The 15,208-nt window shown below is 40.0% G+C and overlaps 1 protein-coding gene across 4 annotated transcripts in view; it reads left to right on the plus strand.

The window, feature by feature from the left end:
- The window catches only part of EFR3A (EFR3 homolog A), a 95,209-nt gene that overhangs the window by 37,905 nt on the left and 42,096 nt on the right, over positions 1-15,208 (plus strand). For all 4 annotated transcript variants that reach the window (XM_089517974.1, XM_089517977.1, XM_089517975.1 and 1 more), the window contains exons 3-6: positions 6,852-6,928; positions 10,514-10,641; positions 12,801-12,951; positions 15,067-15,188. In XM_089517974.1, the coding sequence (XP_089374100.1) occupies positions 6,852-6,928; positions 10,514-10,641; positions 12,801-12,951; positions 15,067-15,188 (478 nt within the window). The remainder of the gene's footprint in view (positions 1-6,851; positions 6,929-10,513; positions 10,642-12,800; positions 12,952-15,066; positions 15,189-15,208) is intronic.

Raw genomic sequence — 15,208 nt, forward strand, 5'->3', positions numbered from 1 at the left:
TAAATTACAATGGAAAACTGTCTTGTCCTGAAAGGTGTATTATAAATTTGCTAAACACATAAAATAGCTATAGTCTAGAAACTGAAGCTAATATAAGATAAAGTATTGATATTAAAAGCTATCTCATCTAGTATAGGGTCTTTTTGGTTTTTTTCCCCATACTAGTCTTTGTTCTTCCTTTTGGTAGTACAATATCTTCCATTATGATTCACTTCTGAAATACCATTTCACTCACTGTGAATACTCATTGTGTGTGGCACAGAGAGAGGAAGAGATTGAGAACGAGGGAGAGAGAGAGAGAAACGTGCAAGTAAGCATGAACATTTTGGGAGCTTTCAGTTTTTAGCCTCTGACCAGCATCAACACAGGGGCAAGCATGCTGTTCCAGACACAATTTGCTTCTTACTGAGCATCCTGAGAGTCCAAGAGGAAATGACTACTGAGAGATATTGTGCCAATGTGAGTATAGACTAGTAAATGTGACCTGGGCTCTTGCTCCATTAACTTCTAGGGATGAGCCGGAATGTCTGTTAAAAAAGAGTTTCATGTTCATAATTGCTGCACAATTGGGTATGAGGTTAGGGATCTTTGGTAAAGCATAGTCCTCTCAAAATAACACCATTTGGGGTCGAGAAATCATATCCAGGGTAGTCGTGTTGGCCATATAGCAAAGTACAGTTATCATCCAAAATCCAAAGGTTGAGTACATTTGTTGTCTGGCCCTCCTAAGGAAATCAAGGTCACATACATGGTTCTTCCCCTGATTCATCCTTCACAACTGTGAAGCAGATCAGGCTTTTACACTGCTGATTGGTTCAAAGGCAGTGGCTGAGTCAGGATTTGAACCTGGATCGCCCTAGTCTAAAATCTATTTATACCTCAGTTAAGGAAGTAAATGCATTCCTGGGCCTTACCCAAGGTCACCCAGTGAGTTTTCATGACTGAGCAGAAATTTGAACTCTGGTCTCCCAGAGTTCTGGTCCAGCACTTCAAACCATTATGCCATGCTGGGAACCCAAATTATGTTTTCATTTTTCTCAGGAACTATTTTTTTTTGTTCCCATTCACGTTTATGTAGATGTAATTATTATATTCAATTTAATTAATTAACCCATCTCAATTAATTTTAAATGAAATGCAATTAATCCACTCATTATTGTTTTTTTGTTCAGAGTATTACTTACCAAAAAAAGATTAACTCCTGACTCTTGGGCCTTATATTCTTGGTTAATAATTAGTGAATGTGAGAGCCAGCATTATGTAGTGGTTTGAGCTTTGACTCCTGGAGACCAAGGTTTGAATCCCTGTTCATCCATTCAATCCCACTGGGTGACCATGGACAGGTCACACTCTCTGAGTCTCAGACGAAGGCAAAAATAATCCCCTCTGAACAGATATTGCCAAGAAAAACCCATGACAGGCTCACCTTAGGGTCACCATAATTTGATAATGACTTGAATGCACACAAAAATATCAAAGGTCTACAAAAGGAAAGGATGACACTTGGGTGTTCAAATGTTGCATTACAAATCTCATCATCCCCATTGACTCTGTTGGCTAAGATGGATGGGAATTGCTGTACAACAGCCTCTAGAGGACAGCATTTCCCTTATAGTTGTGCTGGACAACCTAGAAGTTCCTAGAGAAAACAATTCTCTAGGCGTTCGTAGGTCCTCCAGCATGATTCTATGATCAACTACTGGTAGATGTTGACCATAGAGTTGCATTGGAGGACCTGGAGATTCCTAAAGAGGTGTTCCCTAAAGAATAATGTGCTTTTTAAAATTTGCGGTATTTCTGTTACCCATGCTGCTCCATATATATTTTGGTATAAATGATAACCCTTAATGACCCCTAGATGAACTCTAATAGCCTGTCCACCATTGCCAGCAAGGCATGAGGACATGTACATACACCCCTGAGGGGCACCCACATCATCATATCTAGAGAGTCGCATAAGAGGATTATCATATGACCAGGAAGAGCAAATGTTTGCCTTGCCTGAGGCTCTTGCCCCCTCCCCAGGTCTGTTGTCCGAGCAGCTTAAGACCACTAAGACAATCAGACAGGGACATCCAGGTGAAAAGCAAGTAATTCAAAACCTTTGTTCTCACCATCAAGCACCTTTGCCAGAAGCAAGATTTTGCCTATAAATACTCCCAGATTTGCTTGTTCACTGGGCCAGTCTGGACTTCAGGGGGAAAGCTCTGTCCCCTTGAACCCTGACCTGGCTCCTGGCCCCTGATTCCTGGCCAGTCATTCCATGGCTGAGCCTCATGCCATCCTCATCATATTCCATTTGGATTCCTGGAGGGAGTCTACATTCTGGTACGTATCACCCCAGTGATGCCTAAAATCCTATTCCATGCTAACCTATGCTTTTCCTGAGCCTTGTATGTGTGTGTGTATGCTAGTGAATCGTATGTGCTTTTCCCCTTATAAATAAATTGGTTATTAATTCTAAAAGTCTGTCTCAGCTCTATTTGGTGGGATCCCCTGGTCTACTCCGTATACATATCGGGAGACGATCTCAGTGGGCTCTTGTAGCCAGCCCCCCTCTTGCAATATTCGAGCTAATAACAATAATAATAAAATTCCCCTAAACGGACCCTTGGCTACATTTCCACATTCATAGGGTCCTTTGGCCCTAACCCCAGCGAATGTGGAGGTACCACTATAATGCAACTGAAAACAATAAATACATGATCTTCAAAATGCTTTTTCTTCTGTACGATGTAGTTTGCCATTCAGAGTACATTACCTCAGCCCGATCTGCTCTTTTCCATCTTTAAAAAATTTCCAATTAAAACGCAAAGGCATAAAACATAAAAGGCAGAGTTGTGAACATATGCCTTACCTTTGAAAGCGCCAGTTCTGAGAATGCTCAGTTCAACAATATGGCACTGCCATTTATATAAAAATATAAGATATATTCTAAATATAACAATCTTTAGAAAGCTGACATTTCAGAAGATTGCTAAACTTTCATCTTGAGCACTTCTTTAAACTAATGTGCTTCGGCAACCAGAAGCAACAGACCCCAAAGAAATCATGATCAGAAGCTTCAATTTTTTCAGGAAGGAATATTTTGCACCTGACATTTCCAGCCTCAAGTACAAACAGAACAATCTAAAGCAAGGGAGAAAAAACTTTTGGCTCTTTACGTGCTTTGGAGAAGAGCTCTCACAATGCTTTAGCACTGGCCATGCTGTGTGGGGCTTCTGTGAGTTGTTGGCCAAGATATCTTTACGATTCATTGTTTGATAAAGTTGTTGGCCTTTCTCCTTTACAATTGATTGTTTGAACACTTGGCCAACATTGCAAATACTAGTCATCCACACGTCAGGAAGAGGCCCGTGAGGCTTCCCTATTATTGGTTTTTATACTGAGAAAGTCTAGGAAAGACAAGGAGACCACACAAGCCTTTAGGCCAGTAATGGGGATCATTTGGCTCATAAGGATGTCATTCTTCACTAAGGTTGTATCTGCACTGCAGAAATAAAGCAGTTTGAGACCACTTTAACTGTTGTGGCTCCATCCTGTGGAATACTGGGATTTCTAGTTCAGTGAGATATCCAGCCTGGTCTGTCAGAGGGCTTAGGTGCCTCACCAAACTACAAATCCTAGGAGTTAGTAGGATAAAGTTACAGCAGTTAAAGTGGTATCAAACTACTTTATGTCTGCAGTGTGGATATATATTAAGTTAATTCTTGAAGGAAGCAGTGCGTAATTTTAGCAGTTACCTCCCCTCTGTAAGAAAGCCTTCAAAGCCTATTTGCTATTCAGGACTTACGTATTCTGTACAACCTTTACATATGGTTGTTTTGCACAGAAAACAGATTTTCTGAGAAGAAAATAATATTTCTATGCAGAAATGTTTTCTGAAAAGAAAATAATATTTCCATGAAGAAATATTTTCTGTAAAGAAAAAAGGTGTTTCCTGCAGAGAAAATGCTGTTTTCTGGACAAAAGAACCATGTGCAAATTTTGTGCAGAGTAAGTCCTGCATTACAAATAGGCTTCAAAGATTCTGTGCACTTCTGTGCTTTTTTTCAATGCAAATCAAGCACATATGGCTGATGCACAGAATAAGTCCCCACTGACTGCATTTTCATTTGGTCAAAGAGAAATGATATGATCACTTATAAAAATGATTTTAAAATGATTTTTTTAAAACATAGAAAAATTAGGAAGTTGAAAAAAGATCCTGCTTCTGTGCATTTTTAAAGGTTTATGAAAGAAAGAACAATGAGAGCTTTAGTTGTCATCATCGATGATACATGATTTTTATGGTACAATTGTGCTGCATGCTGAGCTTTTCCTAGCTGATGGACATTATGGTATCCCAGTAGTGCATTTTGCTATGTGGGCCTTTAATCTTGACATAACCTAGCTTAGAGCTCTGGCTGTCTTAATTAGAACCATTATGTGTAGCTTATGAGAAGTCATCGTTTCATTAGCTGCCAGTGTTGATAGTTTTCTCTTGCACTATGCAGCCTTTTTATTACCCGTTTAATCCATTGCTGGCTGCAAAATGAAAGAAGCAGAAACTTGTGGTAAGAAAAGAATTTCAGTGAATTATCCAGTATGAGGTGCCCTTTAGATCTGAAATACTCATTTGATGCATCGTATTGCATTTTGCCTCTGCTATTTCTGTTCCGTTTTCTGCAAGAAAATCTTTTAAGAGGATGGCATGTACATATGTAAGTACCTGGTTGCCAGTTATATTGCCAGTGGCCATGGAACAGAGGTTTTTCAGTGAGTTGCAATAGAGAAGAGCCCTGAAGAACTGCTACCATTAGGTGGTGAGGGTGGTATTGACTCTTTCAGAGCTTATTCAATTCTAGACTAATTTCAATATATGCCTGGAGATACTCTTGTAAGCCTCAGAGGAAAGGAATGACAAACCCCTCAGTAAACAAATATTGCCAAGAGAAACTCTGTGATAGGTTAATATTAAGGTATTCATAATCCCAAACAACTTGAAGGTATACAAGACCTACAACAACAAATAAATATAGATATCAAAAAGGCCCATTTATGCTAGGTTATTTACCATCTATCTCAGTGGTTCTTAATCGGTGGAGTAAGATCCTCCCGAGGGGGGAAGGGTTGCTTTCGGGAGGGGGGCAAGATTGGGACACCCTCATCCTTCCTCTTCCTCGTTCTCCTTTTTTAGAAGTACAATTTACACATACATTGTGTTACATGCTGAATTTACTTGAACAATGTCCTTTACTTATAAAATGTTAAAATATGAATATGCATGGAAAACATCCACACTAAATAAACAAAATAATTTTAATCATATCCTATGTCGAGGAGGGAGGTGTGACATATGCATGTAGATGTAAAGGCTGGGGGAGGGGGGATCCCAAGGGTAAAAGGTTTGAGTACCACCGATCTATGCCAATATAGCTTTCCTAGGGCTGACAGCAATACTCTCAGGAAGGAGGTATGATTTCTCATCATCTCATATTTGAAATCTTTTTAACTGGAACTGCTAGGGACTGATCTGAGACCTTCCAAATATCATGCATACGCTCTGTTGCTCCCTACAGAGCTTCAGGAATCTCCAGGCAAATGAGAAGGGGGAATTCTACAGAGTACTCTATTTGGTGTAGAATCTACTGAGTTTACATCTTACAATATGCATGCATACCAGAAAGACCATCTCTAAAAACCAAAGGCCCTCAGACCAGTCCCTCATCTTTATGATGGGTTGCAGCTGACCTAGCTAGACACCTCTTTTGCACACCATCTAAACTGTTCTAGTCTGACAGGGAAAATCCCAAATTAATCCACTATTGTCCCACCTTTTCAATTGCTTTAAAAGATCCCCGTTTCTCTCTCTTCCTCCCACTTCCCCCCTTTGTTCACTGCTTACGTCAGTTGCTGCAAACTGAACTGAAAATGCAAAAGTAGTTTGCACTGAACTCAGCAGGGGAAAGATGAGAGGAGGGAGCACAAAATTCCCAATAGTCAGGGATGGTGCTTCAGTGTCCTTACAATTCTATCCTTCAATTAGAAACATTAGACTATATTATGCAACACAGATGATGAATGATAAGCAGATGATAAGAAATGAGAAGCAGATGATGCAAATCTTGCTTAATTTGCATAATTGCTGGAGGTTGCTGGTTCTGAGTTTTCCTTTGTGCAAAATTTCAGATTTTTGGCAAGCAGACTGAAATACAAAAAGGAATAGATCTATTTTCAAGCAGTAGCAAGGGAGCAGGAATCTGATCTACAAGATATAACCTGGCAAGTGACACCCTTACAAGGAACCAATTTGAGATAGCTCTGATCTCCTAGAAATGGCTTAGGTTAGAAAGTTAAATCTATTTGCAGGTGGATTTCACGCTAGGCTGTTGAAGGTGCTTGTTGATTTTGTCCCAAGTGGATTCTGGTTAGAAAAGACACACATTCCAGAGAAATAAAATGCAGGAAATAGAGTTTTTCCTGTTTCTTTCTCTTTGCACCAGGGAAAATTTGAACCACTTCATTTTTGTGGGTTAAGCTGGTTTTAAAGTTATAGGAGAAGGACCAAGAAAAAAAGACAACAATACTAAATCTCTTGAAAGTAACGCCCTACAAATGAAGGTAACCAGTGCTAAAACAGCCACCTATGCCCTGCATTAAAATCTTCTGAGATGTCAAGCATTTCTTCCTAATGTTTAGTTGGAATCTCCTTTATTATAAATTGCATGTATTGAATGAATAACACTCTGTTTAATGTGTTAATTAAGAATTCATGTTTATTTTAATGCATTTCCTACTATTTTAGTCCATGCTTGATCATATCTGGTTCTGGCTCTTGTATTTCTTTTCACGGTATGTCTTTAAAACAGGTGTCTGCTGCTGTTGTGCTGCTTTACGTCCTCGCTACAAACGTCTGGTGGATAACATCTTTCCTGAGGACCCCAAAGTAAGTAATGTGAACTGGATACAGAATCCATGCATACTAAAGGCCAAATGCAGTGATCATCAGTAATTTATATGTGTTTAGACTGTTTTAACAATGCTTTTAACATTTTTAACTGTTATAAAATAAAATTATATCTTAATCGTGTTTTAAATTACTGTAAGAGCTCTGGGACTCCCTGGAGACAGGCAGGATAGAAGTTCAGTGAATAAAAGCAAGTAAATGATTCCTAGCCCATTTAGAGTTTGTTGTTGTTGTTGTTGTTGTTGTGGCCTTCAAGACATTTTTGACTTGTGGCAGCCCTAAGGTGAACTTTTCATGGGGTTTTCTTAGCATGATTTGTTCATGATTTGCCATTGCCTCCCCCTGAAGCTGAAAGCATATGACGGTTTCATGGCCAATCTGGGAGTCAAACCCTGGTCTTCAGAGTCACAATCCAACACTCAAACCACTACACCACACTGGATCTCACCCATTTAGAGTAACTTCTCACCAATTTCCCATGTTCTACCACTGCTTCTGATTAGCTCTAAAAAGCCTCACCAGACCTTCTGGCTATTCAATAGTGATACAAGGAACAATTTCTGGAAATATTCATCAGCATTATTGACAATTTTACCTTAATTATCTCCTCATGGACTCAGTAGATCATGCCCATCCATCCTTCTTTTACTTTGATTGAACACTGGGTAGCCCCAGTAGATTGGATAAAGACTAAATTGATCATGCTTTGGTCCCATTTAAGTCAATGGGACTAGTTGTACCTCAAGGACTGTCACAGAGAGGAGAAAGAAAGCCTTTTCCCTGCTCCCTTCAAGCATCATTCTAGGCAAAACACTGCATCCATGTTTTGCATGGGTTGAACGGATGGGTCCCCTTTTCTTGACATCTTCAGAAAATGGCTGGGACACCTACCTGCTAAGGATGTTCTAACTGGAGATCATACACTGAACAGGGGGTATAGAATAATGGTCTATGAGGCCCCTTCCAACTCTATGGTTCTGTGATTCTATCAAGTTAAATAAATGTGTCCCCTTGACTTCAGTGACACAAAAGTGTGACTTGGTACTGATTCCAACCCATTGGCTTCTGCAGAACAAAATCAACTGTCACATCTGCCTAAAAATTGCTGGAGCCCACATCTGCATCACCTCCAAATAGGGCACAAATTAACCAGAGTTTCCCAGCACTATTAATTATTATCTTTTTGACTTTGTAGTGTTCACTTCAATGGCTAATAGATCAACAACCCTTAAGTGTATTTCAGTGTTTCCCAGTGGGATGTTGTAATTCTTATTAATTTCTGTTCTTGTCTTCTTAATGACTGTTTTGGAATTTTTAGATGCCTGAAGTAGATTTTTAGCAGCAATAATTTCCATACACTGGCTTTGCATGCTTTAATGTTGCCCTGTGGGGATTTCAGATTTTTTGTTTGTTTGTTTTGAAAGAATACTTTTTTGACTTCATTGTTTTAAGTCTCTATGAAAGATTTTGAAAGACCCTGTGAAATGTGCATGTTAAATATGTGTATATCATGCTCGCCTTAAAAACAAAACAGAAACAAACAGCTGTCATTTAGAATGTACTTACAGCTCACTCTGCTTCCATGAGTTCAGGACAACATATGTTGCCCCTTAGCATTGCGTTTTTATTTTTATTTGTATCCATGTTTCAAAAGGAGCATGGTATACAGCTGGGCAGAGATAATTCTTATTCTAGTGATCAGGAAACATTAGAAAAGCAAGACGTGCAGAGGAATATGGTGTGCTGCCCATACAGTTGTTTCATGTCAGAGTACTTTTTAGATATTGTAATAAATTGTGGAATTTCAGAGAAAACCGCACTGTTTGTCCACATACCCACACACCCGAAAGAGACTTTGTTTGAATCCAAAAGAGACTCTAACTTACTTATAGGTTGAACATCCCTTATCAAAAATGCTTGGGACCAGAGGTGTTTCAGATTTTGGATTTTGGAATATCTGTATAGTGGGCTTTTGGTATCTGCTGGGATTTGATTCCAGTACCCCACCGTGGATACCAACATCCATGGATGCTGAAATCCCATTAAATACAATGGGATATTACTACAACTGCTGCAGCTACTACTACTACTGTGAGATCTTGGTATCCACTGAGGTTTGGTTCCAGGACCCTCCATGGATACCAAAATCCATGGATTCTCAAGTCCCATTAAATACAATGGCATAGTAAAATTGTGTCCCTTCTGCAAAATGTTAACATCAAGATTTGCTGTTTTGGAATTTATATGTTTTCTGAATATTTTCAAGCTGTGGATGCTTGAATCCATGGATAAACAGGGATGACTGTATTTGCATATATATAGCAAATGAGGGATGGGAGGACAGGAGTTTAGTTACATGTATAGTATCCACTGAGTTTTTCCTTTTTTAAAAAAAGGAGGGGGAAGTCTAAGCAGATTTGGCTGCCACTGCCTACTTGTGCTTCACTTGGCTGCCCTCTTAGCTGAGAAGGGAGGGAAAGTCCAAGCTGTTTCAGAAGGCTCCATCGCCAGCGGATGCTCCACTTGGCCAGATTAATTTGTACTTTCCCCTGCCTTTCCAGAGATGAGAGCTACAGCTGCTGAGTGAAGCATCGGTGATGACAGAAAACAGAACTGATGGTGATATGATGTCATTTCTGGTTGTGTTGGAAGCAAACATACAATCACACTTGAGGGGGGAAAGGCACTGGGATGGAAAATAGCCCCAGTCCTCCACAGTTGTCAAGCCCTTGTCTACATTATTACCACCATTCTGAGAACACCTGGGTCCCATTTACAATGCAGAATTATAGTGCTACTATTGCACTTTAACTGCCATGGTTCCATCTTATGAAATCTTAGGGCTTCTAGTTTGCTAAGACTCTGAAGAGAGCCAGCGTGGCATAATGATCTGAGTGCTGGACTACGACTCTGGAGACCAGGGTAGCATTCCCCACTTGACATGAAACCCACTGGGTGGCCTTAGACAAGTCACATTCTCTCAGCCTCAGGGGAAGGTAAAGGCAAAATCAAACCCCCTCTGAACAAATCTTGCCAAGAAAACCCCATGATAGGCTTGTGACTTAGGTGGGTTATAAACCGCCGCTTTGAGGCGGTCTGTCGCCGCCGCCGTTTGCTCCGTGCGGGAGCCGCAGCAGCCACACCGTGCGGCTCCCGCATGGACCGAAAAAGAAGCTCCAAAATGGAGCTTCTTTAAGCGGCGCCTCTATGACGTTGCGAGGCGCCAGGGGCAGACTCGCGACGTCATAGACGCCGCAACACGTGCGGACGCACAGCGTCCGATACGTAAACATGGCGGCCCCCATGTGGAAGGGGCGCCGCCATGTTGTACGTGTGGAATACATACTAGGGTTAGGGGGGGTGCGGAAGCACCGCCCCTTCCTAATCCTAATACGTATTCCATACGTATTTTTTGGCGGTTTGTAACCCGCCTTAGAGTTGCCATACATCAGAAACAACTTGAAGGCACACAGCAATTACAAGTAATAGAAGTATAAATCATAATAATGGTTATTCTATGTCAATTAGCAGGGAAATAGTGATTTATAATTATTTTATGGTTAGGATGGCCTCGTCAAAGCTGATATGGAGAAGCTGACTTTTTATGCAGTTTCTGCACCTGAGAAGCTAGATCGCATTGGTGCTTACTTAGCAGACCGACTGAGCCGAGACGTTGTCAGACATCGTTATGGGTAAGAGTTGGTTTTTGTTTTGTTTTTTGCCATGCCCCCTTTTTTCAATCTTGTTTTTTACTCTGTGAATCTATACATCACAGGGCAAATACTTCGAGGGTTTGTTAAGTGGAACACTGATATGTATTTGCATTAAAATACATATTTAGCTGCAAATACTGGCGATGCTCCAAAACAGTACAAAGCATCTTTCTAACTTAGTAGTGACCCATGCTTAAACTTTTTTTCTAATAAAATTTAGGATTCTAAATTATTTTTCCCCTCAAAACTGGTATGCTAAATTTATTTATTTTATCCTAAAATATGTTTTCAATATTTATATGTATTTCTTGCATAATCATTTGAGCCAAGAACTTCATTTGTAAAATTTGGAAACATGTGAAACTCAAACAATTGTGTTTTAATCCTAAACTAGGTCTGCATGGGCCAGAATAGTATTCTGGCTCCAGAGCTGCATCAGTCTCCCACCATTACCTGAGGCCCCCCATTGTGATGTGGGGTGCTGTTCACATACATGTCCCCCTGTTCTGCTTGGCACAGCTGCAGCTGCAGCAAGTTGCCTCTTCTAAGGCTAAAAGGAAGCACCCAGTAGATTTATTACAATCAACTGATCAAACATGAAGGAAGCACCCAGTTTTGGGCTGGGCACTTCATTGTGACTTCAAAGTAAGTAATTTGCTGCAGCGGTAGCTGCGCTGTGCTGCACTGCAGGATGTGTGTACGAACAGCCTCCTGGCATCACAACGGAGGGTTCCAGATCTTGTAATTTATGGTTGGCTTACACCTCAATGTTTTTTAATTTTTTAATTTAATTTTTAAAAAATTAAAATTTATTGAAATCATAATCCAATGAGAAGTTAAAAATTCATGAATGCAATATATATTCGGGAGCAAATGGGTCAAATCAGAAAACAAAAGCATTCCATAAGTTCAAATGTTGAGACAGTGGCAACAGAGGGAGTTCTAAAGAATTAACAAAAGTCAAAAAGGGTTATGGTTGAAGTTAGTATTCTCTTCTAAACGTCACAACTACCAAAGCCTTCTGGAATCACTGTGGAGATGCTGCAACCCCATTCACATGACCATTCCATGGCTAGTGGAGGATGGGAAGGGATCAGAGAAGTGTCTGGCTATGTCCTCATCACCAGTTGTGGTATGATTACATCATCTGCTGACATCCCAGGGGACCCTGGCTGATCTAACTGAATTCTAAGTGTAGCTATGGGGATATAGCCAGATGTTTCTCCAATCCACCCTCACCCCATGCTTCACCAGTCACAGAATGGCCATCGGGCAGCTGTAGTGTAGCTCAACTGCAGTTGAGCTCCCCTTGCAGTTGGGGAAGTGTTGACTGGACAACTATAGTGTAGTTCTGCAGAACTGTTACACTAGATGGTGCTGTACAGTATCTCAGCCATTGTAACCCATTGGATTTAAATGTGATTCCTCCTAGTTGGATTGGAGCTACTGTAAGTAGCCATCTCCTCCTACTTCCTCTTATAAGCAAAATCTGTGTGGGTATTGTACCTTGTGTATCATCTGTGCATATAGTTATAAAATGGGTAGGGGCTGAATGCCTGATCTTTCTACATATTTTTAAGTAAAAGCAAGTCTCACTTAGTTCTTTTAAACTATGGGTGCATCTGCACTGTAGAAATAATGCAGTTTGACATCACTTTAAGTGTTGTAGCTTCATCCTATGGAATCCTAGGATTTGTAGTTTTACAAGATCTTTCCTTCTCTGCAAAAGACTGCTGGTGCCTCACCAAACCAGAAATCCCAGGATTCTGCAGGACAGAACCATGGCAGTTAAAGTGGTGTCAGACTGCATTATTTCTGCAGTGTAGAATAGATGCACTCATGGTGTGCATGACAGCACAGTCTTAGCCATATTCAGAACCTGGGATAGAGTCCTAGGAGCTACATTACTTTGCCAGTGTTTCAAACCCTAGAAAAGGAGACAAAAGAGTGCCCTTCCTACTGAAATGATGTAGAATAAGAGGTTGGTACCAGGTTCAAAATGCAAGCCTGTCAAATCTATATTCTGAATTATTTATTTACAAAATTCAGCAACTTCATTAGTCTTTCTCAACACTGCCTGACCATATAAGCTCATCAAATAATACTGTGTGTTACTTATGCTCTGTTTGTTCTCTTAGGTATGTTTTTATTGCCATGGAGGCCCTGGACCAACTTCTGATGGCTTGCCATTCCCAGAGCATTAAACCATTTGTCGAAAGTTTCCTTCACATGGTGGCTAAGCTGCTGGAGTCAGGGGAACCAAAGCTGCAAGTTCTTGGAACCAACTCAGTGAGTAAACATCATTGACTTAAGAACTAATCTAAGCTGGCAAAGACTGAATTGTCAAATAATAGCCACAGCTTCCCAAAAGATAGGTATGCTGTTTGTTTTGAATTGCTCTTTGGAAAATAAACTATTTTAGCATGCAGTCCTTTGGTGATTATTTTAGTTCATATAAGAACTTGTTTTGAAACTAAGTAATAACAGACAGCTAATAACTTGTACTTATTTCTTTTAATGATAAAGATATAATTACCGTATGTTATGTTATGTTACCATTGTAAGTTCATGGTAGATTCTGTCTATCTGCAGTGTAATTGACTTCTAAAAGTAAGTTTATATAGCTATAGGGGGTTATGATCTCACTGAATTTTGGAGGAAGACGGCTGAAGGTCTGCCTGTTATTTCTACCTTAAGCCTGTTGAGTGTGTTGAAATGACAATGAAGTGAACAGGAAGAAAGTATGGTTTGTGCTGCAGGCCAGTGGTTTGTAACATTCAGACTTTGGGAATCACAATGTAATTACAGTCGATCCACTATAATCCATGGATTCTGCATCCACAGATTGGACCATCCATGTCTTGAAAATATTTTTAAGCAATCCCAAAAGTAAACCCTGATTTTGTTATTTTATATAAGGGACAACATTTTACTACATCATGCATATAATGGGACTTGAGCATTCACTAATTTTGGATCCACAGGGGGAAGGTTCTCAGACCAAATCCCAGGGGTTGCCAAAGGTTCACTGTAGTTTATTTACTTTTTGAGAAGTAGGAAAATAAAGTACTCTTTTAATTTTAATAGTGTTGACTATGGCCAGAATCCTTTATCACAATCTGTGTGATACCTTGTCTACATTTGAATATACTTAGCTATGTAGCAAAAGGACTGATGTGCATTGGGACCAGTGCACAATAGAACCAAAATACAACTGATGGTCCCATTGTGCATCAGGACACCAGCTAGGGAGTGCCAATGTGCACCAGTAGAACACAATGCACATCAGATCACTCTTGCTGGTGTCCTGTTAGACATCTCCATAATTCACTAAGAAGGTTTCGTAGAGCCTTCTGAATTTATGTTTACCAAGCTATCAGGATTATATTTACCAAGCTGTCATCCACATTATGTTCCCCAAACATTTTTTGTCACTTGTTTTCTAGCCTGGTTGAAAATCCTTTCTATTTTACTCAGCCTTTTGATGGCATTTAAGCTTGATGATATTTCTTTATAACATGCACAGCCTTTTTATTCTTTTTTTATGTTGTGTTGGCGAATGACATTCTGGTATCATTAAAAAACTATGCAGCATTTTCTTTTACGTCTTTTAACATGACTTTAACTGTGTATTTTTTCTGAGAGAATTTAGTCATTCAAATGCCACAACACTCTGGGGTTCTGCATTGAAGCATGGGGATATTCATTTCAAATTCTGTCCTCCTACAGGACACTTCTACAGGAAGTCTTTCCCTTCTTCTCTGCCCAGCAACCTTATGTGGTAGATTAAGTAAAGACAGCATGGTTAGCATAACCCCCAACTGTCTGGATTTGGCAGGAAGAGTCCTGATTAATTTTCTGTCACTCCACTTTTTCAGTGCTGTTAAAATATCCCAGTTTCTCTCTCCTCCCATTTCCTCTCTTTGTCCAAATGCACATTGGGTTCAAAGTGCAAACATAGTTTGCACATGTAACAGGGGGAGAGGAGAGCAGAATCTTTCCTTTTACAGCAGCTCAGGGAAAGGCAAACTGCTGCAGCATGTCCTAGCTTGTGTGTTTTTCCTCATCTTGACAATACTCTGATGTTGCTTGGCTACACACGTCCTGGTTTTCATCCATGAAATGTTGCAAGGAATGAACTAAGTCCAATTTGTCCACTGTGACTGAGTGGTTCTGGGTGGTGATGTTGGTGCCAAATTGTGGTCTTTGTTGTATAAGCCCAATGAAGTCTACACTGACTATTACTGTAGATGGACAAGAGAACAACATTTTAAGCCCAGAAGCTAGATAATGTAATGCTATCTTCTTGAAGTGTTGTTATTGTTGATATGTTGCCGTCAAATGTACATTAGTTATAGCAGAAGATACGCCAACCTCATGTTTCCTCTTTCTCAATATCCCTAGTTCGTTAAATTTGCAAACATTGAAGAAGATACACCTTCGTACTACAGGCGCTATGACTTCTTTGTTTCTCGATTTAGTGCCATGTGTCATTCTTACCATGAGGATCCTGAAATACAAACTGAGTAAGTTGTCAGATACGTAG

The sequence above is a fragment of the Sceloporus occidentalis genome, unplaced genomic scaffold (genome assembly GCF_023333645.1).
Source record: "Sceloporus occidentalis isolate IW3139 unplaced genomic scaffold, rSceOcc1.0.p SCAF_3, whole genome shotgun sequence".
Lineage (NCBI taxonomy): Eukaryota > Metazoa > Chordata > Lepidosauria > Squamata > Phrynosomatidae > Sceloporus > Sceloporus occidentalis.